General features: G+C 42.9%; 1 protein-coding gene across 4 annotated transcripts in view; it reads right to left on the bottom strand.

The window, feature by feature from the left end:
• The window catches only part of MYRF (myelin regulatory factor), a 126,124-nt gene that overhangs the window by 98,708 nt on the left and 1,678 nt on the right, over positions 1-25,738 (bottom strand). For 2 of the 4 annotated variants that reach the window (XM_044425674.1, XM_044425673.1), the window contains exon 1: positions 20,511-20,916. The exons of 1 other annotated variant lie outside the window; for it this stretch is intronic. In XM_044425674.1, coding sequence (XP_044281609.1) covers positions 20,511-20,556 — 46 coding nt within the window. In that variant the 5' untranslated portion in view covers positions 20,557-20,916. Of the gene's footprint in view, positions 1-20,510; positions 20,918-25,738 lie in introns of those variants that run through there. One more of the 4 variants, XM_044425672.1, reaches the window with a different exon arrangement.

Here is a 25,738-nt window from a genome sequence, read left to right as displayed (position 1 = left end):
TATGCCATCCTATTATACAAGATCTCAGGACGGCTTGCAATTTTTAAAAGGACAATTAAACAACAATATCAATAATAAAGCGAACAAAAAAATAAACCAAACAGAGCAACTAAACTTAAAAACTATTAAAGTTTAAAATACTGTTTAAATAAAAAGATTTTGGCCTGGCACCAAAAAGAGTATAAACTTGGCGCCATGCGTACCTCTCTGGGAAGTACATTCCAGAGTCTGGGCGCCACAGCAGAGAAGGCCCTACTCTGAGTTGATGACTTTTTTACCTCTCTTAGAGAGGGTTCCCGGGGTTGGGCTTCTCCCATAGATCTTAAGGAGCTTGAGGGCATATAAGGAAGGAGATGTTCCTTCAGGTATCCTGGTCCCAAGCCGTTTATATATTTATAATAAATTTATTATATTTATAAATATATCTATTAACACTTTAACCATCCAGAAAGATGGAATATGTTAGGTCAGTAGGGCCTGGGAATAAAAATAAAGCAGGGGCAAGGAGGCCAGGGATGGTGTCCCCTTGGATTTAGGGGACACAGGAAAGCCATCTTCAAATATCTGAAGGGCTGCCAGTCTGGTGAAGCAGATTGGTTCTTTGTTGCTCCAAAGGGCAGGATTAGAGCCAATGAACAGAAACTGCAGCTAAACATTAGAAGAAACCTCAGTGTGCTCAAAGGTGGCACAGACTGCCTCAGAAAGGCAAAAATGTATTTCTTCTATGAACATATTTAAGCAAAGGCTGTCTCAGCCCCCATGAGCGATGCCACACCTGCATCCTGCACTGTAAATCCTGCGCTGAACAGGGAGCTGGACAGCCATAACCTCCATAGCCTTTTCCAGCTCCACCGTTCTCTGACTACGGCTCACTCTATTTCATCCTGGAATGTCTTTGTGCATTTTGAAATGTGTCTTCAATACCAGTAGACTTTAAAATAAATTTAAGGATATGTGAATCTTTGCCACATGTTACTTCTGTTCTACGAGTTCACATAACTTTATAATCACTTAATGTGCAATCCTAAGCACATCTACTCAGAAGCAAGTCTCAGTAGGTTTAACAGCTTACTCCTGAGTAAATCAGCATAAGATTGCAGAGGTAATTTCTATCCTAACTATGTAACATTCATTAGATGGATGGCTAGTAAGCTTAGACATTGGAGTGGATGCAACATGAATAAGAAAGATTAAGAATAGAACAAAAAACTAATCCAGTTTTTAAAAATATTGCAACTATATCTAAAAATAAGTATATCTAAAAAATTGAAATGAAAATTTAAATATAATAGGAGCATGTTCAAGCCTACAATGGTATCTTAAATATAACCTATGATTCCCTGGCAAGCATTTTGAATTAAAGATCACTTTTTATGTAAAAGAAGAAACAAAAGGGGGAAAGGCCTAATTTTTTAAGCCAAGCATTATAAATGTGATGTAGCAGAACATGCAGAATTTAGCACTGTGGGCTTCTCCTGTTGGACACAAGTACTGGCAATACTCACAGTGCCACGAAATCTCCCTGTATCTCATATGCTGAGCCCACCTGGTTGCTCTTGCACCCCTGGGCCATGCATTCTAATTACTTGAGCTCCACAATATGTTCACCTCTCAATTTGTAAATATTTATGACACTAGCAACAAACCAGCAGAAATATTTACTTTCCATCTCAAGGAGAGAAACGTTCATGCCAATAACTTACTGGCCTGGCCCTTGCTTCTGGAAAAGTTCTAAATGCATAGTTTTTAAGTAAATTATTTTTGTTAAGAATTCTTAAGAGTCCTTGTACATGCCTGAAGAGCATGAAAAGGAATCTATTAATTTTCTATTTCTTCCCCTTACTCTTTAAGAAAACAGAAAACTGAACACACATGAACTATGGAAATAAAGATTTTGAAATAAGTGGCCACGGTTGCAAATTATTAAAACAACTAAAAGAAATTAGAAGGCATTACTTCAGAAACTATATAATTAACATATGGAAATGTAATTTAAACATTTGATTTCATTGTTACTTTTTAATTTAATATCACCTTGCTTTAATCAACCTGTAGGAAGATTTTGGGGTTAAAATAAAATAGTGTATACAGCTTTCACATCAGGTGCTCTTGTTAACTGGGCGTCCTGGTCTTCCCTGATCTCAAGTATATTCACTCAAACCCTGAGCAAAGAGGCAGTGAGGAAAAGGCTCAGCAGCAATGTGGACAGTTGTTGTTTTCAGTAGAAGATTTCTCCACATAAATTTTTCTGCTTCTAGGAATTCATTAGCTGGGTTTCACATGAGACAGTCAGCCATCTGGACATATTAGCCAGGTGGCTGAGCATGTTTTCTGGACCCACTTCTCATGGGGTGGCTTGTTCTGGAGTGTACCACGTGGCAGTGAATTATATCAGTTTTACGTACATTCATGTGTGTTTTGTCTGTGTTTTCTAACTCCACCTGGCTAAACCAGTCCCTAAATCTTAAGTTATTTGTTCATAGCTGTCAGAGGGCAAACTGTCAGTACGCCTCTTTCCCCTCCCTTGCAGCCTTCCTAACTATTTTGTCTCATTTATACATTCCTAGCCCTAACTCCTGAAATTTAGACATCCCAAGTTGGAAGCTAGCCTACCTCCCAATTACCTCTGCAATCTTATACTAGCATTATTTATACTCTTCCTTTCAGGACAAAGATCCTTCAAAGTCAGATTACAGGGCGGACAACAACACATTAAGAAAAGTGATGGCTGTGCTGGCTTTCGTCTCTCTTCTGGATTCTTCTTACAGGGCAACTGGTGGTAAAGGCTCTGTGGGGGAAGGAGACAGCCCAGCTGGTCTTTGCCTGCCTGCCACTCACTGTCTTTGGACTACAATTCCCACCAGCCTCAGCCATCATGGAAGTGGTGATCCAACACATCTGGAGGGTTCTAGGCTGGGGAGGGCTATTTTAAACCTAGGGAAAATTAGGGAAATTTAACTAGTTACTGAACTTCCTTTCATCTAGGGCTTAAGGCTATTTGGAGAGGCTGGTTTTGATTTTGTGGGGCAACTAGACCAGTATAAGTTTTTAAAACACGTGAGAGACACACACAAGCAAGGAGGCAAAATATAGTAACGTAGCAATTTTTATTTTATAGCTACAGACTCTCAGACTCCAAATTTTGCACTGACGTTTTCCCTCCTGCCATTTTCAGCCATGAGAATGTATCAGACAAAGTTCAATGAGATAAGCAGCAGCTGTAAGGTGTCATGTTACAACACTTAAAGAGGAGATCCCTTCCTCAGGCCCAGGGGCTTGCTCATTCTTCAGTCCATGCAGAAGCTGCTCCAAATAACCCAAGGTTCCCCATTAAGAGACACTGTCATCCATAATTTAGTAGAATCAATTAACACAACAAAGCTAATGACCCCACAGACTTATCTACGACTGAGAGTTTACTGCAGGTCAATGCTCCATGAGAGCTGTTTGAGCCAACTGTTGGCCTGTAAGCATTTACACCAACCAATAAAGTGTAAACTAGGACCCAAGGTAGGTGCCACTCTTGGTTTATTTCTACAATCCAGGCTGTACTAGTACAAAGACAAGGCAAAATTTCCTGGCTAACACACAGTACAAAACATGTGAAGACAGAAATCCCATGTTAACGGTTCTGCATTCAGCTATTCTGGCTGCTGCGTCTGAGTTGACCTGGTCTGTCTTTATGCCTTTGCTTACCTTTCCCAGTGCTGCCTTCACTTATTCATTCCAACTAGCAGAAGAGGCAGACAAGCAAAATCTCCTCCAATCAAGAAGGAGTAATTATCTTTCTTGGAACAAGATGATCTGGATTGGATTCACTTTTAATCTGGCAGATGTTAATAATAGCTGGGTCAGCTATAAAGTTAATGCAAGCCTTGCAAACCCGAACTGAATGCATCAGAGTTGTAGGAAGCTAATGCATAGAGTGGGTGTTCTGGTGCACAGCCTCAGTATAAGGAAGGAAGAGAGATAGGCATGAACAAGATCATCCTTCAGGATGAAAAACAAGGTGCCTTTGATGTAGGGGGTGGGTGAGAAGGGACAAAATTTAGACAGTAGCCCATCCTAGCCACATACCAACACCACAGGAAACATGTACAAATGTCTGCCTAATTAAGGGAAATTCAATAGTCTTTGCCAAACAAATAGAAATTTCAACATACAAAACGTAAGAAATCGGGGCCGTAAAGGTTGCCCAAACCAGCAGAAGACAGTAGATTTCCCCTCAGCACCTGCTGTTTGTCTGCGGCCTTCACCCCCTTATCTAGCCCAGTGATCTTGACATACCACATAATCCCTATATTGTATTCTTGTAGCCAAGGAACAGGGGATGAAGGGGGGAGGGTGTTATTCAGAAGCACCTGAGAACTAGAAGGACAAGGGGAGTGGGGATGGCACTGTGAAATTACGAGCAATAACCTATTAGTGCAGTATTAGGGTATTGTTTGTGTCTGAGGAGCACCACTCCCTTTCTACCCTGTTCTCTGGCACTATACAAGCTGAGTTAATAATTCCTCAGCTTCATTTAATGCATTGGGGTTCTTATCAGGGAAGGAGCAAAGTCCAAGGGCAAGAACTCAGCCAATCAACATCTTCTTTGTAGGGAAGCAATGAATTACCCACAATACTCTACCAACTGCAGAGGCTTACAGGTGCCCATTCAGAAACCAAGAAAGAAAAGCTGCCAAAAAAATCCAACAGAGTTTACACTTATCAAAAACAGAAGGGAATTACCAAGGGCATAATATTTGTCTATTTGGATACACGACCAGTAACTTGATTTACGCGGAAGCATATATCCAGCTCAGAACAGAGGAGACGTATTAGCAACCTGCAGTATACATTGTGGAAACTTCCTTTTGGGTGGAGGGGAATCTCATCATCATAACTTACTCATTACTATCCTAGATGTATCACTTTCCACTGGGGTTCAAGGAGATCTGCAATGACAAAACTCTCCACGGCAGATAACCAGCCCAAAAGCAAGCTGTCCATTATGAACACTCTCCTACAGTATGCAGTTGCAAAGGAATGTTGAGCTCATATCTGGGAAAACTCATAGCTTCCCAATGAATGTACGTTTATTGCATCACCTTCACGCATGGTTCAGGGGCAGCTGTTTCGCTGCCATTGCGTATAACAGTGTACGTCCATTATGGAAAGCACTGTGGGTGAAGAGGCGCTGTCTAAAGACATATTGGCAAGGCAGCCACAAATTCTTGCGTATCTTTTCATGTCAGAAGAGCAGAACAAGTTAGAGGAGCAATGGGGGAGGGAGTAAGTATAGGAGGTCATGAGTATATATACTCAAGACTAGCATATATACCCAGTTTTGTGCATATGCGTAATTCTGTACTTGATTTAGGCCAAGGAGTTCGCATCCTGGGAATCTCCCCTCACCTCAGTAAAAAACTAAGTTTCCAGCCCATATTGAAGCATGTACTATCTTTTCTCTCCACCTCATCCCCAACAGTAAATGGGTAAAATTCATTACATGGCTAACAGGAGCATAATAAATGAACAGGTGTGCAATGGGTTTTTGATTTGTTTTAGCCAAATAAACCATGGAATTTCAGGATGTTCAGCACTCAGTTTGATGGGGAATAACCATAGCTCAGTGACAGAGAGTATCCAGGAATGGCCAGGAAACAGTTCTGTCCAAGACCTTGGAAAACTGCTACCAGTCTATGTCTATAGGTTGAGAGTTAGCTAGACCAATGTGGAACTAGTTGGACCAGCAACCTGATTTAGCATAAGGCAGTTTCCTATGTTACTTGTGTTATGCATGGTTCCCCTTTTCAAGTGGCTGCTGTGCCTCTCTGCACTGGAAAATCTTGGACTAGTTGTGTCATTATTTATCACTATCTAACCTACCTCACAGGACTTTGCAAGGATAATGTTGTGGGGAAAGAACTGTGTGTGCTATCCTGAACTTCTTGGAGCACCGGAGGGTATTTAACAAAAACAGGAATTTGCAGACCATCCTCCCTGAAAGACAATTTGTTTGCCATCAATTTTGCTTACAAAGTGGGGTGCATTTGGAGCTGCTGTCACAGTTTGTGTGTTGCACCTTTAAGGCCCAGCAGCCTTGTCAACCTCAGTTACGAACTTCATATGTAACAAGGAACCTTCCCCAGAATCTTCTGAAACACGGAGGAGTTCCTTGGCAGGCAGATCTATGCAGGAAGGGTTCCCTCACAGCAGGAAGTTTGAAAATCACTGCCTAATAGATATAGGTAAAGGGTAAACTCCTTCTGAGATCTCTCCCCTTTGAATCCGACTGAGGAACACAGGCAGACATGATCTTCAGAAACACCATCATGATCAAGGAAGTGAAAAGGCCCAAACAGAAAGAGGAATTTATTCCTGCAACAGCACCCTGCTCTTGCAATTAATTGTTCATTAAAGTGGAAGAAGTCTGAGAATAACTTACAACTCTTTCAAATCCTATACAGCCTACACAACATAGGATAGGCGATTATTAAAAGCCACAGGAGTTCCAGTCCTCACTCTGGATGCTTAGGAAAATCTTCACTTTACTTTGCCAAAAGCCAGGGGCTCCTTTAGTCAGGTCATTCAAAACTGCTGGATTTTCCAGTCCTAACCCTCACAGGAAAATGTTCCAGTCCTTTATCATACTTGTCCTGGATGGTCACACAGTTCTGGCATGGAGGAAAGGATGATGCTTTCCTACCCCAATTCTCCTCTCACACAAACCCTTGTAACTTTCACCAAATTCCAGGGATCTATTTCTCTTAGTATTCCCACCAAGACTATGGTGCTCTTCTCTTTATTTCATTTCCTATGAAGTAAAACCCTGAGTGGACTCTCACAAGGACAAGTCACCCAAAGTGCACCGTGCTTCTGATGGTATGCATGAGAAAAGCAGGAAGTTCTGAGCCACAGCCATATTCAATGTATCATTAATAAATGTCAAGTTAATAGCCTTGGCATGGAAAGCCATTCCCCTCCAACCTTAATAAAATGGATAGAGGGGAACAATTTCTCTGCTCCTGGGAGTACTGAAGCAGATATTGCAGAGATCCACCCTCCTCTCAACCTCTCCTGCAGAGAAGCTTTTCTGTAAATCCCAAGCAGTTGCAATCCAAAGAACAAGAACAATGGAAAGGGACAAGACAAGTGTTGCAGCCAGACAGCCAGCATTGGTGCTTCACCAGGGAATGCTCTGCTGCTACATGCATTTACCTGCTCTGATCCAACGCATCCTGAGTGCAGCAGGAACAGCCAAGGAGTCACACGCCAACCACGACCTCAATATCCTGGTCTAGCATCACATCATGCTGCTTTGTCTGTCAGGTCTCGTCTGCATCTCGCAGTTGCTCCCTGCAGGTTTTTCCTTTTCCAAAAGGCAGGGGAAGGGTGGGGTGGGGTGAGGAAGTGACTGTCAAGCATGGAGACTGCCACCTCTCTACAGCATCTCACTCCAATTAGGCACACACCGGGATTTGGGTTTGTGAGGGGATTACTGAGAGGGGCCAGTCATGTGTTTGTACTGTACCAGCTTCCCCGAGACCCTTCTGTCACAGACTTCCCCCACTAAGCAAAATACTTTGCAGAAAGCCTCTTAACTTTCTGACACAGCACCAGTCAGTCCTAAACAATAAGAGGCCATCCCATAGGACCTCTCAGGCTCTCAATAGGTACAGTTAAAACCTGAGCTCCAACAGGAAACTCTGCAGCACAGCATTTTTTTCTTACTGCATGTCAGTGAAATCTTGCCATGTTGGATGCAATACTTGCCAGCTGTACCTCCTCCCTCCCCAATGCAGGGTGCTTCTACTGTGCTCAGCTACACGGAGGGGTAAGTTCTCAACGCTTTTAGAAGCTTGCTCCTCAGTACTGAAAAGAGATTAAAAAGAGCAAGATGGCTGGGACCCAATCAGTACATGACCTCAGCTTGCAGCCTGAGGACTCAGACACATCCCAAAACACCTCTGTACAAGGAACACACCCTAAGCCTATGAAACAAACTGGCTATTCGGTGCCATTTTTGAGCAACACATCAAGCTAAGGTTATACAGCACTTGTGGTAATGAAAAGCCCTGCATTTGTTTGATAAAAGTGATGGAACCCTAGAAGTATGTCCTGAAATATTACTAGAGATGGTGGATGGTGGGACACTTCATAGCAATCCAGCTTCAATATTGAATTGTGATTCAGTTCTACACATTTTCAGTTGAATATTGAAAATGTTGTTGTAAGCTGCCCCGAGGCTTTGGTGAATGGGGCGGCATAAAAATGTTTAAATAAATAAATAAATAAATAAAAATATGATCATGACACCAGGCAGGTTCTGGCCACAGGTGACAACAGTATGCAGTGTATTGTCTCATTTGTATTCCAAAAGCAGCTCCAGTTTTTTCCCATTCGAACCTGGAATGATGGATAATGCACTTCCAAACTCTTTGCGCTTTGTATTTCCCTCCTGTTGCCGGGAGGAGGGATTAATAGTGATACACCCTTAAAGGAGTCCTAATAGTGGGTTATTTTATGCTAGTTCACTGCGTGATTACTTAACTTTTCCACTGTACATAACCAGCTCTTCCTCCCATCCTTCCACCAAAGCCTCACCCTCGTGAATACACACTGGCATTTCAATCAATACATGTGCCTCCAGAAGTAAATAAGAATGATAAGCACAAAGAATTCTAATCAATTCACTCAAGAAAACTTAGACATTTTTGGAAATTTTATGTTAACATGCTTCAAGGCCAAAGCAAAAATAAAAACTAGCTCAGCCAGAGAATTTGTATTTAAGTTTGGTTGATGTTCCAAATCAGGATAATTGTTAGCAAATGTGGCATTGAAGTTAAGTCTGTGAAAAAAATCGGACCGAGGAATATTATTGCTGTTATCATTGTGCAACTTGGGTTCATGAACTATAGTTTCCAAGACAAAGCAGAAAACTAAGCGTTCTGGATGCACAATTTAGAAACACACGTTTCTAAAACTGCTGGTTTCAGTGGACCCTTCAAATATGTAAATGAGTTTTGAATTATAGTCTCAGGTGTTTCCAGACAAAGTGTTCCTAGTTTTACCAGTCAATAGACATTGTGCAGCTATTCCATCTTTCCCTCCTTAATTAATTTTCCTCAGTAAGGAGGAAAGGTAGTAAGAAAACATGAGAGGTTTACAAGAATAGGATCATGTTGTTTGGACCCTGTGTAAAATTATGTGAATGAAGAAAATTCACATTTCACTGCATAAAAAAACCCTCACCTATGGAATCCACAAAGGCAGCAAATAGCATTATGCTTGTTAAAGAAAATCCTTCTAGTAAGAAAGGCACAGTAGAGGTATTCTTGGAATAGTCTACATATAAACTCACACTTTGCTTTGACCACTAATACAAGCACTCTCCTTCACACACTAATAGCACATTCGTGTTGCACAGGCATCCATCTCAGAGGCTCCAGGCTCACTGTCAATAGCAAAACTACAGAAATCACCTGAGTAGGAACATGGGGACTTGCTCAGCAAAAGGTTTTAAAGTGCCAAGTTTCTCAGTTTCACTGAACATACATTCTCAGTGCTGTTAAAGAAACTAGCTCCATTTCTACCTGATGAAATGAGGGGCAGAAAAACACACTTCCTTTGTATCTATCTCATCAGTTTATTTCAATCCCGAGTGCAGTAGAGCACCCCCTTTAGTTTAACAGATTTCAGAATTTCCTTTGTATTCACCTCTCCCTGTGCCTCTTATCTGTACAGATATACAGGTATATGCTTCCACCATCACCTTCTTTGCATCCTATTAAAGTTCTTAGAATTACCAAGCCATCTGTCCAACGCCACCCCCACGTACACCATTTCTTCTTCGTTTTCAGCTACTCCGCACATCCTTCCCAATATACATTCTTTAACAACCTCTTATCTCATAAATTAGCCAAGAAAGCAAGCGGGATCCCAAATAGCTAAGCTCTGTTGTAACTGTTTCCCTTACATGTTAGGAAGAGAGGAAGGCAGGGTTTCCAGAGAATGCCAGCCAAGGGTCAGCCTGTTTCTCTCCCCCCACCCTCCCCAATACTCCCCACTTTCTCTTTGATACAAAATACAAAAGCTCTACATAAACACTCCCTGAGCACCAAAGGCAGACTAAAAATTAACTGCTTTACCTTCCTTGCGGTGACTTTCTCCCTTCACAAACATTCTTGGTCTTTTGATTCTTTCCCCCCACACCAAGCCTAAGCAATAAGCTAGTAATTATTTTCCCCCAGCCCCACCCCGAGTATAGCTCATTTAGATCTGAGTTAAGATGCCATGAGCAACACAGTCTTCTCACTGCCAATGAGAAGACTGCTATCAGAGACAAAACAAAGCCAATTCAAGAGCGGAGAAGTATCTCGAACTACACATTCTTTCCGCTCCCTAGCCCAATTCCTTTTGCAAACAGAAACATGGAGGGCAGCCATTCCACATAGGTTGCTGTGACACCACTAGGTCCACCACAATACCTTCAAGAGCTTTTTCACATCCATGTTTGTCCAAGCACTGAAACTATTCCCCATTTTTCTCTTTTTCTCACCACTTTCTGTGGATATGGAAAACAATAAATTCCTATTCCGTTACAGTGAGGGGCAAGGAAATGAATGGTACAGTCCTTAACCACAACACCCTTGTCAAGTATTCATGTCAGAAAGGGCAGAAATATGTAATCCAAATTCCACGACAGCCTACACAGCCCCTTCAACATGACAAGAATATAGATATGAGAAGTATTTAATTATTAAATAACAGAGAACCAACAGAATGGCTCAGAGTGAGGTTACATAAAGTCACCATTCAAACTATTGGATGGCTGAAGTTACTCCATCACATGTATTTGTAACATGAGTAAGTCACTGCAGAAGTTCTCTCTAAAAGTAATGATTAAATCTTAAGCAAAGATATAAAATTAACTTGGGCTTGGCAATAGCCACAGGTATTAGAGTCAAAGTTTAGCGACTGTATAGTAATGCTAAGGATCTCCAAAATCCTAAAACCACTACAAGTGAAAGGCCTTTTGAGGCATTAGTAACCCCTCCAAAAAACTCTCCACAGGTGGAGGTCAGAAAGCAGCCATCTTGCTCATTCACTCTCCTCACACAGACCCTGGACTCCCTGCTCTGCTCACTGCAAGGTCAGCAGTGCCACTGGTTACTATAAGCAAGGATAAGAATTAATATTATTTTAAATGGGACTTTAAATGGGCCAAAACAGGTATTATTTTAGATATGTATCTAGCAGCTATGCCTTCTTATCATTTTTTACTCGAGCCAGTGCAGGCCTCAGATATAAATCTTAGAAGCTTCCCTAACCCCCATGTTAGGGGCCCAATCCAGATGACTAATTATAGGGTTTAAAAAATCATGGAGGAAAGATCATCAGTGTTAAACTGTTACCTGGGTTCTACAATGAACCAGAAGAGGATTGAGAAAATGAAGCACCATTTCCATAAACAAAGATGTTGTTTGAGAACCATAGGCCTATGCCAGTAGATGGTGCTTAGCTTCCATTGGACTGTGATTTACTTTCCCTTAAGAACCAGGCTTACAGTCTAAAGGTGTTATTAAATTTGTCCCTAACCTTGACAAATGGAACAGCCATGGCGACACAAAGTTAAGCTGGTGATCTCTCCTGGTCAGATGTAGCTTGGGCAGAGTCATTCATATTCTCATACCATCCCTATTACATTACTGCAATGCATTGTACATGGTATAGCCCTACAAGACAGTTCACAAAGTACAGGTAGTAAATAATACAGTAAAGAATTACTATTTTGGAACAAAGCGTAAGGAACAGATCTTGCCAATTTAAATGAAGGTCACTGGCCCTGAGTCTATTGCCAAGCCCAATTCAAGATGCTTGGCACCAGACTACCTTAAGGATCCTCTCTCTTCCCATGAAGAACTCACAAGAGGGTCTGACAACTATGGTGCCCCACTCTCCTGCAGGGTGGGGGGTGTCACCCTGTGCTGAGGCCAGTATTCTTCTGCTGCCAAGAAGATTTCTTTTCACCTAGATATTTTACTTGCTGTTCATAAGTGCTATTTGTAACTGGTCTCCTATCTTTTCTACTGTTGGTATTTTTATGTATTATTGTGTTTTATATTATGCTATAGAAGAGGGTAGAACTCGCTTCAATGACTAGCTACTACTAGTCATGATGTCTAAACAAAACCTCCATGATTAGAGGCACTATATAACTAATGCCAGCTGTCTGAGGACAGTAACCTTCATTCCCTGCTTGTGAGTTTCCTGGATACCTCCAGATGGCTAATGCCAGAAACTGGGCGGGGAACTAGGCAGACTCTTGGTCTGATTCAAAATGCTGGTTCTTAAGTTCCTACAAATTCTTGGAACCACATATGTGCAATCTTCAAAATACACAGACATTGCAGGTAAGGCCAACATCACAAATATTTCAGTCTCTGAAGAGAGATGGGCTTCCAAGGATTTCAAGGTCTATATTTGCTATCAATATTTACAAGCCTGTTCTCCACAGAAGCCAAACAACTGGGGAAGACAGAAAGAACTGTGCTCCCCTGCATTCACCCTGCAGTGTCAGAATAGGCTGGAACAAGCTTTGGATTGTCTACTGGAAGTTCACTTGGTCCACTCAGATTCATTGAGCTGGAAGAGATCTGAGAGGCCATCTACTCCAGCTCCTTACTCAATGTAGGATCTGCAGCACAGGGGTCAGCAAGTGCTTCCTTGAGAGATGTGTGCCTACCCTTAGCATAAATATGTCCAGCAATGGAGAACTCGCCACTTCCTGAGACAAACCTGAGGCAGAGAGAGGGGAAACAACCTTATATTTATATAACGTTGTTTGCTTTGCTTGTTGAAGCAAAGATAATCAAGCTCATTTAGCTCCAATGTTCATTCCAGATTTCAATCACACATTGTAAATTCTGCTGTCAAACTTGAACTAACTCAATATTTCTTCAAGATATCAGCTTTACAGCAAGTACCCAAATAACATGATTAAAGGCTCAATTTATGCAAGTTTAGACAGAGAAATCGCCTACAACTCCCAGCATGCCCCAGCCAGCATAAATACAATGGCAATTCTCCCCAAAAGCTAAGATCTTCCTATCTGATTGTTCAGTACATTCCAGACTAAAAACAACAAAGAATGGGTAGGAAAGGGAAAGTGATCATATGAATCTCTAAGGCTGCTCACAATCTTCCTGGAGTGGGCTATGAAAAAAGAAGATAATTGAATAAGCCTGAAAGATGAATAATGAGGTCTGAAGCCATACACAATTCTTGGTCTTCTACATGTTTAGTTCACCTAACATCAAGAGTTCTCTTGGCTGATTACATTATTCTAAAAGAATAAAAACATAAGAAAAAACAAGTATTAGCAGCCCAGGAGATAAAAAAAATAACATAAAATGTATAAAACCAACAATTCCAACATTTTACAGGAATTTATGCTGTATTAGTAATCTTTCTTAATCATCTGGACTTGGCCAACTTGACAATGACAGGTGGGGACTGCTGGACCAGACTGACCATTTTGTATGTTGTTGCATGGCTATTAGATCTTAAATGATGCTTGCCATCCAGCAGGAAACTTTTAAAAAGAACTTGTGTTTTAGGCATGACTTCTTTGTTATTAATGTAGATTCACTTTTCATATTCATTTCAGAATGTTTTCACAATTTGTCCAAATCCCGCCCCCAATTTGGAGTACGGAATATATCACATGTGAATGCCCTTTTCTGAGTTTTTAAAAAAATCAGAAGAGGAGCCATTTCTAAATAGTTCCATTCTAGCCCCTATAAGCTTTATAGTCACAATAAAGGCAAACACAACACAAAACAAATTTAAGCAACACTTAGCAGAACAGCTTTATTTTATAAATGCATATTAATAACCCCAATACCATAGGTCTCTTGTGGATCCCAAAATAAGTAAGGTAAAGAACCATGCTGAAAATCCACTATCAAGAATGTAGGTATCAATATTTATCTAATCAGAGCTAATGATCCTTTCAGAAGATCAGCTATCAGAACACCAAGAATAAGACAGAATAGATAAGATAGTTAGGGGTATATGAAAGAAGGCAAATAATCGAGATCAGCAGCCCCCTATACACAGATGACACAGTTGGCCTCTTTTGCTGAACGTTCTCCTCTCATTCTCACCTAACATACAACAAGAGAACTAGCTCAAACCAAAGAAAACTTCAATGCATAGGAGAGAAGATGCTGCTCTCCAAGTCATCACAGAAATATTCACAGAGGGAAATTATACAACTCGGGGACTAAAAATATCCTACTTGACCTACTTATCAATACAGTGGAAGGAGAAGACAGTATTGCTATTTGGCAATATATAGATTAGTAAATTTTAGCAACAGTCAAATTTACTTCCATACACATTAGAAGATGTGTGTGGGATGGGTGCACAGCTGGAATAGGAAGTACATCCTTTCCATGCAGAAGATCCTGATTTTGATCCTAGGCTTCTTCAGGCAGGGTCAAAAAACTCTAGACAGCAGCTGGCAGTCCGTGTCAACCATATTCGGCAAGAGAGACCAATGGTCTCACTCTGTATAAAGCAGCTTCCCATGATCCTAGGATCGGGAAGATGCATGAAAAATTCAGTGGGTCACAGTCCAAATATTAAGACTACAATCCTGATTCCACTTTTCTGAGAGTAACTCACTTAACCCAGTGGGCCTTAAGACTTCCAAGTTATCTCATATATGAAAATGTTATGCAATGAAGGCTCAGCCTCAAGTGAGAAAGTCAAATATAAAGCCTTACTTCCTTGGAAATCTGAATGCAACATTAATTTTGAACAACCTCCCATCCATCCCTGTTTAAGAAATGGTTGTGTGATTTGGAATGACTCTATGTTTAAAGGAAGATGACTTGACATCAGTAATTTCAACAGAATCTTCAGCCTGTTTCTTCATATGAAGCCTATTTTTTGCCTGAAACACAGACTTGTAAAGGCTGACGGAGTTTCAAACTGATCTCCAAGTAGCCTGATTAAGAGATTGTTTATAAGTTGACTTAGGCACACACTTCACAGTAGCAGATGTTCCTGGGTCTCTTTCATTCTTACTATGTAGCCTAGAGGTAACAATGTCTGGCTTTGGAAGAGGTTTGTGCCTTTAATAGTTGTGCAAGAGGGAGAAATTTGGCAGATGTTGGTTTCTTAAAAAAACAAAAACTAAAACCCAAACTGCTGCACTTATGCAGAACTTAGCCATGTAATGTTTCTTGCCTTAAATGCAACCCCACCACCACCACCTTTAATAACAGATGTTCACAGCCTAGCTGCATCCCCAACTGTTTTACAGTGCAGTCCTATAGAATTTATTTTTTTACAGGGAATTGAAAAGTTAATTTCTAGATGCAAAATGTGTATTGAAGTTATGGGGGATTACATTGAAAAATAAAAATTATTTCTTATTCCTTTTTTTTCATACATTGAACACCTCTCGTATAAACCAAATCTCAAGAATTCAAAGCACATCACACTGTGCTTTATCTTAGGCAGAGTAAAGGTAGGCCAGAATTATCATTCCTAGGCTGTGGATAGAAAGCTGTGATAGAAAGAACCTGGGATGGCTAAGGCCACCCACTGTATTTGTGGATGAGATGAGAGAATTGGTGATTTCTCAGAGGTAGGCAACCTGATATTCTCCAGATATATTGGACTATAACACCAAGAAGTCTCAGTAAATGGTCAGGGATTATAAAATGTGTGCTCCACAACATGTCCAGGACACCCTGGGCTTAGCTACACTCTTAGCCCCTAAGCTACACTGGGTCACTGTAAATACACAGGGGTCATCTGTTGAAGAGTGTCTAAAACTTAAATACACTGCTTGGGTTTTATTTGTTAAATCTAGACACCTCTGCGCACTTCTACAGAAAATTATTTAACTGAACTCAGGATCATTTCCACATACAAATTAGGAGGGTGGCTACTCGGAGGAGGGCTTTCTCAGCGGTGGCGCCCAAGTTATGGAATGCGCTCCCCAGAGAGGTCCGCCTGGCGCCGTCGTTATTTGTTTTTCGGTGCCAGGCAAAGACCTTTTTATTTAAGCAACATTTTAAATGTTAATACCACTGAATTTTATCTGGCCAGGGCGGCTTATTTTATATTGTGTGTATATTGTATTTTAAATTATTATTACTATTCTATATGTATATTTTAATTTATGTGGTTTTATTTATTGTTGTAAGCCGCCCCGAGGCTTCGGCAAATGGGGCGGCATAAAAATGTTTTAATAAATAAATAAAATAAATAAATACAGTCTCCTAGTCCGCATCACCACCATATGAGGCAGCTGACAATGTACCCCAAGGAAAAGACAGCTTTAAGGAAGCACAATGTCAAATCCCAAGGATGATCAATGTATTAAACTGACCCTCAAGTCTATAGAAGATTATATTGTCATTCTACCTGTCAACAACAGACATGTTGCTGTACAGAGTGTGCCTCAAGAATTAACTGTATAGGATAACTGGGTGATTTCTCATCCCTCACCTTTTTGCAATAAGAACAGTGGGTAAAGATGGCTAAATCTCTGGTGCAGGGTTTTAGCACACCAGGAGATGTGACAAAATGAGAAGCATCATTCGTAAGTTAATTTTCAGAGAGATACCCTGAAGCTACAAACAAAAAGATGTGGCCAGGAAAGGGTATAGAAACACCGGTAACTTCAGTGGAAGAATAACCACACAAATATTAGAGGAAATATAGAAAAAGATACAGGGTTGAACAAAAGAAGAGCCACATAAAATAAATGTGGAAAAGATAAGAAGGGGAGAAAAGAAAAGGAAACTAGAAAGAGATTCATAAAAACAAGAAACTTTGAACTGGTTTGCACAACACAACAACCTTCCGTGCATAACGAACGAGAATGGCTGCAGAGCTGCGTAGTCGAATGTGGCAACCCCACCTCCTGCCACTTGTTTTCACAATCTCACTGGTGACTGCCCTTCAACTGATGCCAAACTGGTGCTTTGGCAGGCCCAAGAATCATTATTTGGCTTTTTATTTTGCATTTTCAGGACCTCAAATGCTCAGCTGGGGTCATACTTTTGGTGTCAGGCAAAAACCTTTTTTAATTTCCCCATCATTTTAATGTTTAGATTATTTTATCGGGGGTTTTATTATCTTAGCTAGATGCTGTGTTGCTTTGTTTATCTTAATCTTTTTCATTGTAAGCCATCCTGAGACACTAGTGGTGCAGGGGTTAGAAAAGCTTTTAATAAATAGATAGATAAATAAATAAATAAATACTTTAGTATCATTGCAGGTCCTTTCTAGATTACTGCGGTTCCCTGACAGTTCTAAATGGACCTGCAGAAATATAGGCAACTTTAAAGGCTGGGAAGTAAATGGAGGGGACATTTGTGCCCCATCAGGGACTCACATTAACTGCTCTGAATAAGAGCCATGAGAAGGTGGGGGATCTCAATATCTCCCTTTTCTGGAAGTGCTTGAAAAGACGGAAGATTCTAAGAAGTGTCAGTTCAACATTCCTGCTGCTGCTATTGCTCTGTCACTGCACAAGTATTTATTTCCCCTTCATTTACTTCACAACCATTAAATTTGCATATATTCCTGTGGCCTGGGATATGTGTGTGTTGAAAGTCAGGATGCTACCATAACTACTTGAAAAAGTAGGGGAAGGGAGAGGGGAAGTAAACATGTGGAGTGGCTGTAAAGTCTGGAAGTGTTGAAAAGTTGGAGTGAACTGAGAGCTGTCAGTTCAGCACTAAAAATAAAAAAACACACACACACACACACATTGCTAAGGGGAAAATATTGCCCCAGCCTTTTCGCTACACCTGCTGTTGCTGCTTCCCTCCCATTAGCTCCCCCCCCCCCCCCCCCCCGGTTTACTGGTGCTTTTAAATAGGCAGCTAGGCACTTGGACCTGGCAACTGTGCACATATTCGCCTATATGCAAACCTCAACTTTTCCTCCCATTGACAGCTGAAACATGCAAGGATATTGACCAGGCAAGACTACATGTATCTGATAGCCACAGCTTTGAAGGACCAACAAAACTGAAAAAAATGCACAGTTCTCAGAGGGCAAAACATTGTTCTAAAATGAAACCAACTGTGTTTTTGAAACACTGGGAGAGAAATCCCTGACTGTGAAGGAAGGAAGATGCAGTGATTAGAATGGGAACGGGGAGACAAGACAGGTTCTGCTGAGACGGATGCTAGAATACCAGCTGGGGAACCAAGTGGGAAAACAAGCTCTGTCTAGCACACTATCATTGTTAAATGAACAACCAACCTGGCAGGACTTATTTGTTGGGAGGGTTAGTGCGCCATGCAAGCCTGCCTGGTCAATATGTTCCAGTCCACAAAGGAAAGCTCAGTTCAAGACTTAGTATCTTACTAAGGGTTTGATAATGTCCACCACAGTCCAGGCTGCTGTTAGCTACTCAGAAGAGGAGGGTACATTTCCCTGTGGCACTAACAACAGCTTCTGGGTAGGAAATGGCAACTTAGATTATGAAAATGGTACAGGGAAAGGGTCAAATATAATCTCCCTCAACCCTACTGCTTAGCTGCCACCTGCAGCAGCATTTAAATAAAAGCAAACATGAGATGATCCAAATAGACTTCTTGTGTAACATGCAGTTGAGCCCTCATTAAAACAAGAGTCCCATCCAACAATACTTTTAGAAATGTGAAAATAAATGTCCTGGTGCACCTTAGAGATGGAAACCCTCATTATAACCTAAAACTTGAAAGCTCTTGAAAGCTGTACTAGCCTTTAAGACGCAGCAACACTATTTTTACTGTCTTTGGGCAACAGGTTAACACTGCAACCCTTCTGGAAAAAATATTAATGTATACACCTAAGTGGTTGTTGTATTCAAGCATACATATACAAGTTGAATGAGACAACTGTGCTTCCATGTACACATTAGAAAATCAGAATTAGCTACAGCTCCTGGATCAGTAAATGCTCTTTAGTGAGCACAAACTTACTAAAACCAAATGGGTGGCGTGCCTGAAAGGACATAGGAACATATTTAGAATTTTCTGTAGAAGTGGCTGTTAGGGAACTGCAACATAAAATTTAACCCAACACAAAACGGTTCCGAAAAGGCTGTCATCATAGTGATCCATGTCCAACGAAACAGTTGCACATAGCACATAGTGTGCGTCATGATTCAGCCAGCTTTTAATTGTAAAGGGCACTCCCACCTTCTAAGGCAGCCTTCCTCAGCCTGGGGCCCTCCATGTACCTTGGATAACAGCTCCCGCCATTCCTGACCATTGGCCATGCTGGGTGGGGTTGCTGGAAATTTCAGTCAAAAACACCTGAAGAGCACCAGGCCAAAGCAGATGGACTAGGATGGACAGTAAAGCACTGATTTTTATGACTAGGATTGGAAGGAATATTTCCACACAAGGGAGCCTGTCGGGTGTTCGGCTCTGGCCAACTGGATTCCTGGGGTGGGATACCTGCTACAGGAAAAGGTGATAGTGTCCCTGCATTGTGGGGTCATGTATTTTTATACACCCCTTTTCAACCAACACTGGCTTCTTGAAAGCTGCCAAAAAGATGACACAATTTAGGACGGATAAGAAATAATAAAAATAAAGTCAGTCAATAAAGAGTAAAAAGAGAAAGGTCCTGGCAGAATCTGCTCTTAGAAGTCCTCTGGCTAAAGACAACTCCCACAACCACTAAGGATGCACATTCTGCCCAGCGTGGATCAGTCAGTTCGCCAGAGCGCTGCCCGCCCGCAGCCTTTGCGAACGCTTCCGCACCCAGCCAGACCGCGTTTCGGTTCAAGCCATTTCCTCGAGACTTTCGGGACACGGGCACCTGCATACCCAAGCGCTTACAAGCGCTCTAGTATCTGAAACGTCGCTTGCAACACGTGATGGTTACGTGCATGACTGCTTCACCCTAACTCAAGATTAAACTTTGAGTGGGTGGGGAAGAGACCTATAAATAAAGTTCCGGGGGGGGGGGGGACGTAGGAGAAAGAGCCCTGCGTGTGGAGGAAAGCGCGCACGCGCGCGCGGAGCAGGGTGGAGAAAACGGCGAGGCGCTACTCTGCTGTCCGCGCGTGGGGAAGTACCTGTCCCCATTTTCCCGATGGCGAGCCACGGGGAGGAAAGGGGAGTCTTCAGCGAGCCTTTGATGCAATGTCGGCTGCTGCGCTCAGCGCCCTCCCCAAGACTTTCCGGAGACAATATAACGCACTTTTTAACACTCAGACGCGTCCCTCGCCCCGCCATCAGGACGTCCCGCGGATTCCACGAAAACCCCGCACCTCTCCACCCACAGTGCTTGCTACCCGACAGTTTCACGAGTGGCCGCCGCTCCCACCCACACACCGCGAGCGCGCGGCGGGAGGACTCACGGCGGCCCCCAGTAATCGCGCTGCAAAGGTGGCGGCGAGGTGAGAGGAGAAGGAAGAGGCGTGCGGGGGGGCGCGTGGCTGGGCGCTCCTCCCTCGCACCGCGTATGCCGGCTTCGCGCTCGCCTACCTTCGAAGAAGCGCTGCAGAGCCTCCGTCTCGTCCACCACCTCCATAGCTGTGCCATGCACGAAGCGGCCGGACTAGTCGCCGCCGAGCCGGCAGGGGGACATCCCCCCGGCTAGGGCGCCTCGAGCCGTGCGATGCCGCTGGCGCGCGCGCCCCGGAGCCGTTTCTCCCGGGACCTCGGGCGGCGGCGGCGGCGCTCCCTCGACTGTGGCCCCGGCTGACCCGCGCCCTGAGGTGAGTGCGGGCACCCGTCAAGCACACGCAAACCCAGAGCTGGGGAGCAGCAGCAGCAGCGCCAGCAGGCGCGCTCTCAGCCGGGGAGACCCGCTCCCAGCCTCCCCCTGCGGGCGCTGCGCTCGGCCTGCACCACGCTGCCTGGCACTCAACTTGGGCTGCCGTTGCTGCGCTCCGGCTCTGCGGACGTCCCAGCCTCTCCCCTCACGCCCTCCCCTTCTTCCCCCGCCGCCGCCTCCCGCCTCCGTGGCTCCTGCACTCTACTGGCCGGAGCCGGCACAGCAGAAGCTCCCCGCCTGGGGCAAGCGAGGAGCGAGAGGTGAGCGCCGCCCGGTAAGGGCACGCGCGTCTCTTGCGCCTGCTTCCTTGGCGAGCGTTGGCTCCTTCAGAAGAGCTACACGCCGCTTTTCCAGTCTCCGGAGGGCAGCGCTCCAGGCCGTTTGGGGCTATTAAAGGCTACCGGACAAGCCAAAATTCAGCAGGTGTGCCACAGCCCTGTCACTGTCAAAACCTCCATCTTTTGTCCTGTCACAACATCGGTCTCGCAAAACTCGCAGCTAGGGGGACTTTCTCCTAGAATAGGGGAGCCTGGAGGCCACCTCGAGTTCGGAAAGCTCTAAGGCATCATTAGGCAGTGGCTGCATAGTTTTCAAAACTTGAATTTAGAGGCAAAGATTCAGCGGGCAAAGCATTTCTTTCTGTGCTTGGCAAGGTTGCACCTGTGGGATTATGCACCTGCTGTGCAAAAAACCTGCCAAGCATAGCAGAGAGTGACAATCCTAGGGGGTGTATTATAAAAATGCAGCCTTTTAAAAATGCTAGAATCAATTCAGAAGCAGGTTAATAGTATGGTCCACATTTGCCTTCACTTCAAGCTATGGGAGCATCATGAGTAGGCTATGAACTTATGCTCAATCAAATTCTGTCAGAGTTTCTGTTAGAGAAACAAATACTTTATAAATGTACCCCATCGTTCCAGTATACAGATTTGTATACATATCTTATAATGATCTTCATGAAGAGGAGAAAAAATGTGACACACACAAAAACAGTATGTAGCAGACCTTTGAGCTATGTGGGAGAACGCCCAATGAAAAAGCTGTGTGTGTTTCAAATGCTTGGCCCACATAAATAAATAAGCAGTGACTCTGGCCAGTTTCCAATAGACTATTTAGCATCTTCTGCATGCTGGGATTCTTGAATCAAATGCTCAACTAGGTGCCCTTCAAGTGATCCACTGGGTAACCTGCTTTCATATGCAAACATGCATATTTTGGATCATTTATTAGGATCACAAATTAGCTATGACAAAACTGCAAAGAGCTCCTAAGCATGCACGTTTGCTTTGTAAATGAAGACATCTATGCATCTTTCTTTCTTCTAAATAGATCACCTAAAACTGAAGTCTAGTCCCATCTTGGCAATATTAGGTTTACTTCCCATAGTTCCCACTTCTAGAGTTCCATCATAAAAGAACAATTATAGTTTAGTGTCATGTCATGTCTATATTTGGCATTAAGCTTGTCAGAGAGCCACTGCTGATCCTAGCTTCCTGGAATGCATGATCAGGCAAACCTGAGTTTTTTGCATTCATTAATAATTATTTTCCTTCCATGCACTCATGCCAAATACTTAGCAAGTACCTTAGCTAATATTTGAAATGTCATAGTACAACAGTACTCTGAACATCAAATTTTGAGCAAAACCCTGTGTAGAACTTGTAGAGCTTTAGAGAAAAAGCACTTTTGTGTTATATTGGGATAGTTGCCTTAAAACTCAATCTTGTGAACATCAGAGCCGTCTTAACGCATGGGCCTGATGGGCACTTGCCCATGTGCCCCATACTGATCTGTGTATGTTAACCCTTAATCTGTGTATGTTAACTCTTGGAAAATTGGAAAACTTCCAAAATTAACAGTAGTTGTAGTTGTCGTAGGCGCCCCAGTACACTGCTTTGCCCGGGGCCTATAATGCTGTTAAGACAGCCCTGGTGAACATTTCCCTGAAAACAAGTGGAATGTGCTCCCTACTACTGGCTTTAGGATTATAACCTTAAGGTTTGAGGCTGCACTATTCCATGCACATTACAAAGGAGTAAACCCCACTGAAGTCAAAGGAACAGACTTCTGGGTAAACACAGACCTTATCAGGCTGTGTCTACTTTAAATACACTGCACTCTTCCATATTTACCACCTATTTCTTCAGATGTTGCAGTTCTGGCATCTGGTGAAATTGGTTCTAGCTGAAGCTTGTGCTGTCTAAAATCAGTTAAAGGTTACAGTTGGCTTAAACAACTTTTTAGGAAGGTACTCATATATGTGCATGTCCCTCCAGCTCTGGCAATGTTATCAATGGCATGTTACTGGACTAATTCCAAAGTGGCTGCAAATTGCTGCCCTAGCATGAGAATGGTGCATCCAGATCTGCAACTATTAATAAAATAAGAGAAATGCAAAACTCTGTTTTCTACAGATTCAAGTGGAAGCCCATAGCCCCACTGCTACCCTGTTCTGTCCTTTCCAGTACAGGGACAAAAGCACAGTCAGTCCCTGAAAGGTATTGATCCTAAGAACTTTAAGGAAGGGTTTTCCAGAAAATCCACACTATGTATTGCACATCTCCCCAATCATTGCAGAATGTATTTCATTCCACATTACACATGAAGCTGTTCTTGCCACTTTGATGGAAGTGATCCACAGTGCAACACAGCCTGTGCCTTCATCCTTGCCAAGAAAGGGAGAAGGATAATTTCTTTTCAACTGGGAGCTGCCATTTCAAGGAAGGTGATCCTTTTCACCACTCTGTACACAATCATCCCTTTGGAAAGTCTTTTGAACAAGGAAGGATCTTTCTTAAAAGGGGCAGGGAAGCAAAAGCTTTTACCAGAAGGGGCTCCCCATTTCAGTTCAGCTCCACATAAGACACTTATGGGGCTACAGATTTCATTACCAGGATTTCATTGGCAGCACTTCCTTGAATTCAGTGTCCCAGTGCATTAAGGTTGCAATTCTGCAGAGTAAGCCCTAGTGTATCTAAGTAGACATGTCACTTCAAAGCTAGGAAATGACTTTTTGTTCTGATCAGATTAGGAGCTGACTGTGTGGAAAAAAGAGGGTGGAATTCCACTTTCCCTCATAGCATAGGTCTTTATACAAACATTTGCATTCTATATTTGCTTTTATTAATTCTATAGTTCTTTGTCTTTGGAATACATTTGCAGAATTAAAAAAATGAATAAACATGTGTGTGTGGAAGGTGGTAGAGAATAAGTCTGGTGCAAAATGAAACACAGAGGGCAGTATCCAGTATGGCTGCCGAGCTTATGCAGTTGATGTAGCATCAGTGCAAGCCACTTCCAGTGCAACAGCAATGGGGTAAACTGCCCCAAGGGTGCCAGTGGAAAATTCATTGTGCCAGCTTAGGTTATGAACATTGTGCTGGAAGTTACCTGTGTGTAAGTACAGCTGCCCCACTGAATATTGCCCAATGGGTTGAATTTAATGTCTGTCTAACTTATGGCCCATTCATTTCAATGCATCTACCTTAAGTAGAGGATTGAATGCAACTCACAGTTTTGAATGTTTATTCCTTTGCTGTATAATTGCTCGAACATTAAAACACAGTTAGTCAGTTTTCTTACTTTCTGTCTCTTCTCATATGTTCTAATTGCTGTTTATTATCGCCCAAAATCCATACACAATGAGTTAGGTTGTTACTCTGTGAAACTTGCAAAATCGAATATTTAGCAAGGGAGAAAAAGATGGTTAAAAAAACTGAACATCGGACATGAGTCACAAATCAAGATTATGAACAACTAGAGTTGTGAATATTCTTGGTTTGCTTACAGCTTTAAAAAAGAAAACTGGAGAATCTTAAGCATGAATGTGTTCAGTAGAAAATGAAAGGGAACAGTTGAGAGAACGGGAGAGAAACCAGACATGATTAAAATAGCTAACATATCTGAAAAGAAATAGTGATCCAAGATGTGATCAGTCTTGGGCTTGGATTGGGGACACTTGGATTCAAAATCTCTGTTGCCCATGAAGCTCATCATTAACTTAGAGAAATCACTTTTTCTCATCTTAGATTTCTCCCAGCCCTTGTTGTGAAGATAGAACAGGCTAGCCCTATATTTGTCCACCTACTGCTTTCCACAGAATAGTGGAGTATAACTATAACGCATAAATAAAAATAATGAGATGGTCACAGAGGAGGAGATCATAGGAACCCTTACAGGAGATCATTACAATAACCAAAGAATGAGTGAGAGTTTTGGCAGAGGGAAGGAATACGAAGGTTGAAATCAACAACAGGCAAATGTGGAAAGGAAGGAATCAGAGAGAAACCACTTCCAAACATATAGTAGGAGCAGGCCTTTTATGGAGCCTTCCAGAGCTACCAGCTTCAGTGCATGACCACACAGCCCCCAGTCCTTGCAAGTACCTGCACATATAAACCTAGTTCTGCAGGCGCTCGCACCGTGAGCCATGCTGTCTTTCGCCAACAGTGCACCAAAGGATGCTGTGTCGTGGCTTCAGATCCTGACAGGTAGGCTTCTCCCCATCTCCTGCATTCTTGTCCATCAATGAGGACCAAAGCATGCATTGCACAGTTAGCAGCTGCGGCTTTTAAAACCTACAGTAAATGTGGAACCATGTAGGGCAGGGGTCTCAAACCCAACTTACCTGGGGGCCACTGGAAGTCGAGTCTGGGTGAGGCTGGGCCGCATCAAGTATTCCACCACCGGTGGAGGCGGTGGGGGTGGGCCGGGCGCCACCGGCGCTTTGAAGGCCACAGGGCCCCTCCCCCGTGCCCCGCCTGTCCTGGCAATTGGCCCGCGGGCCGCAAGTTTGAGACCCCTGCTGTAGGGGCTGTGCTCTGGATTGGGGTTCTAGCAGGGGGAGAAGGGGGCTTTTAAGCCTTTTGCCACACAGCAGTCTTAATTCAGATCACGCCCCCCCCCCATGTTATGCCCATAATTTATATGGTCAAAA

Source organism: Varanus komodoensis, unplaced genomic scaffold (assembly GCF_004798865.1).
Source record: "Varanus komodoensis strain SLA01 unplaced genomic scaffold, ASM479886v1 scaffold16, whole genome shotgun sequence".
In the NCBI taxonomy this organism is placed as follows: domain Eukaryota; kingdom Metazoa; phylum Chordata; class Lepidosauria; order Squamata; family Varanidae; genus Varanus; species Varanus komodoensis.
The sequence above is the reverse complement of the archived record's forward strand: the minus strand, read 5'-3'. Positions and strand labels throughout refer to the sequence as shown.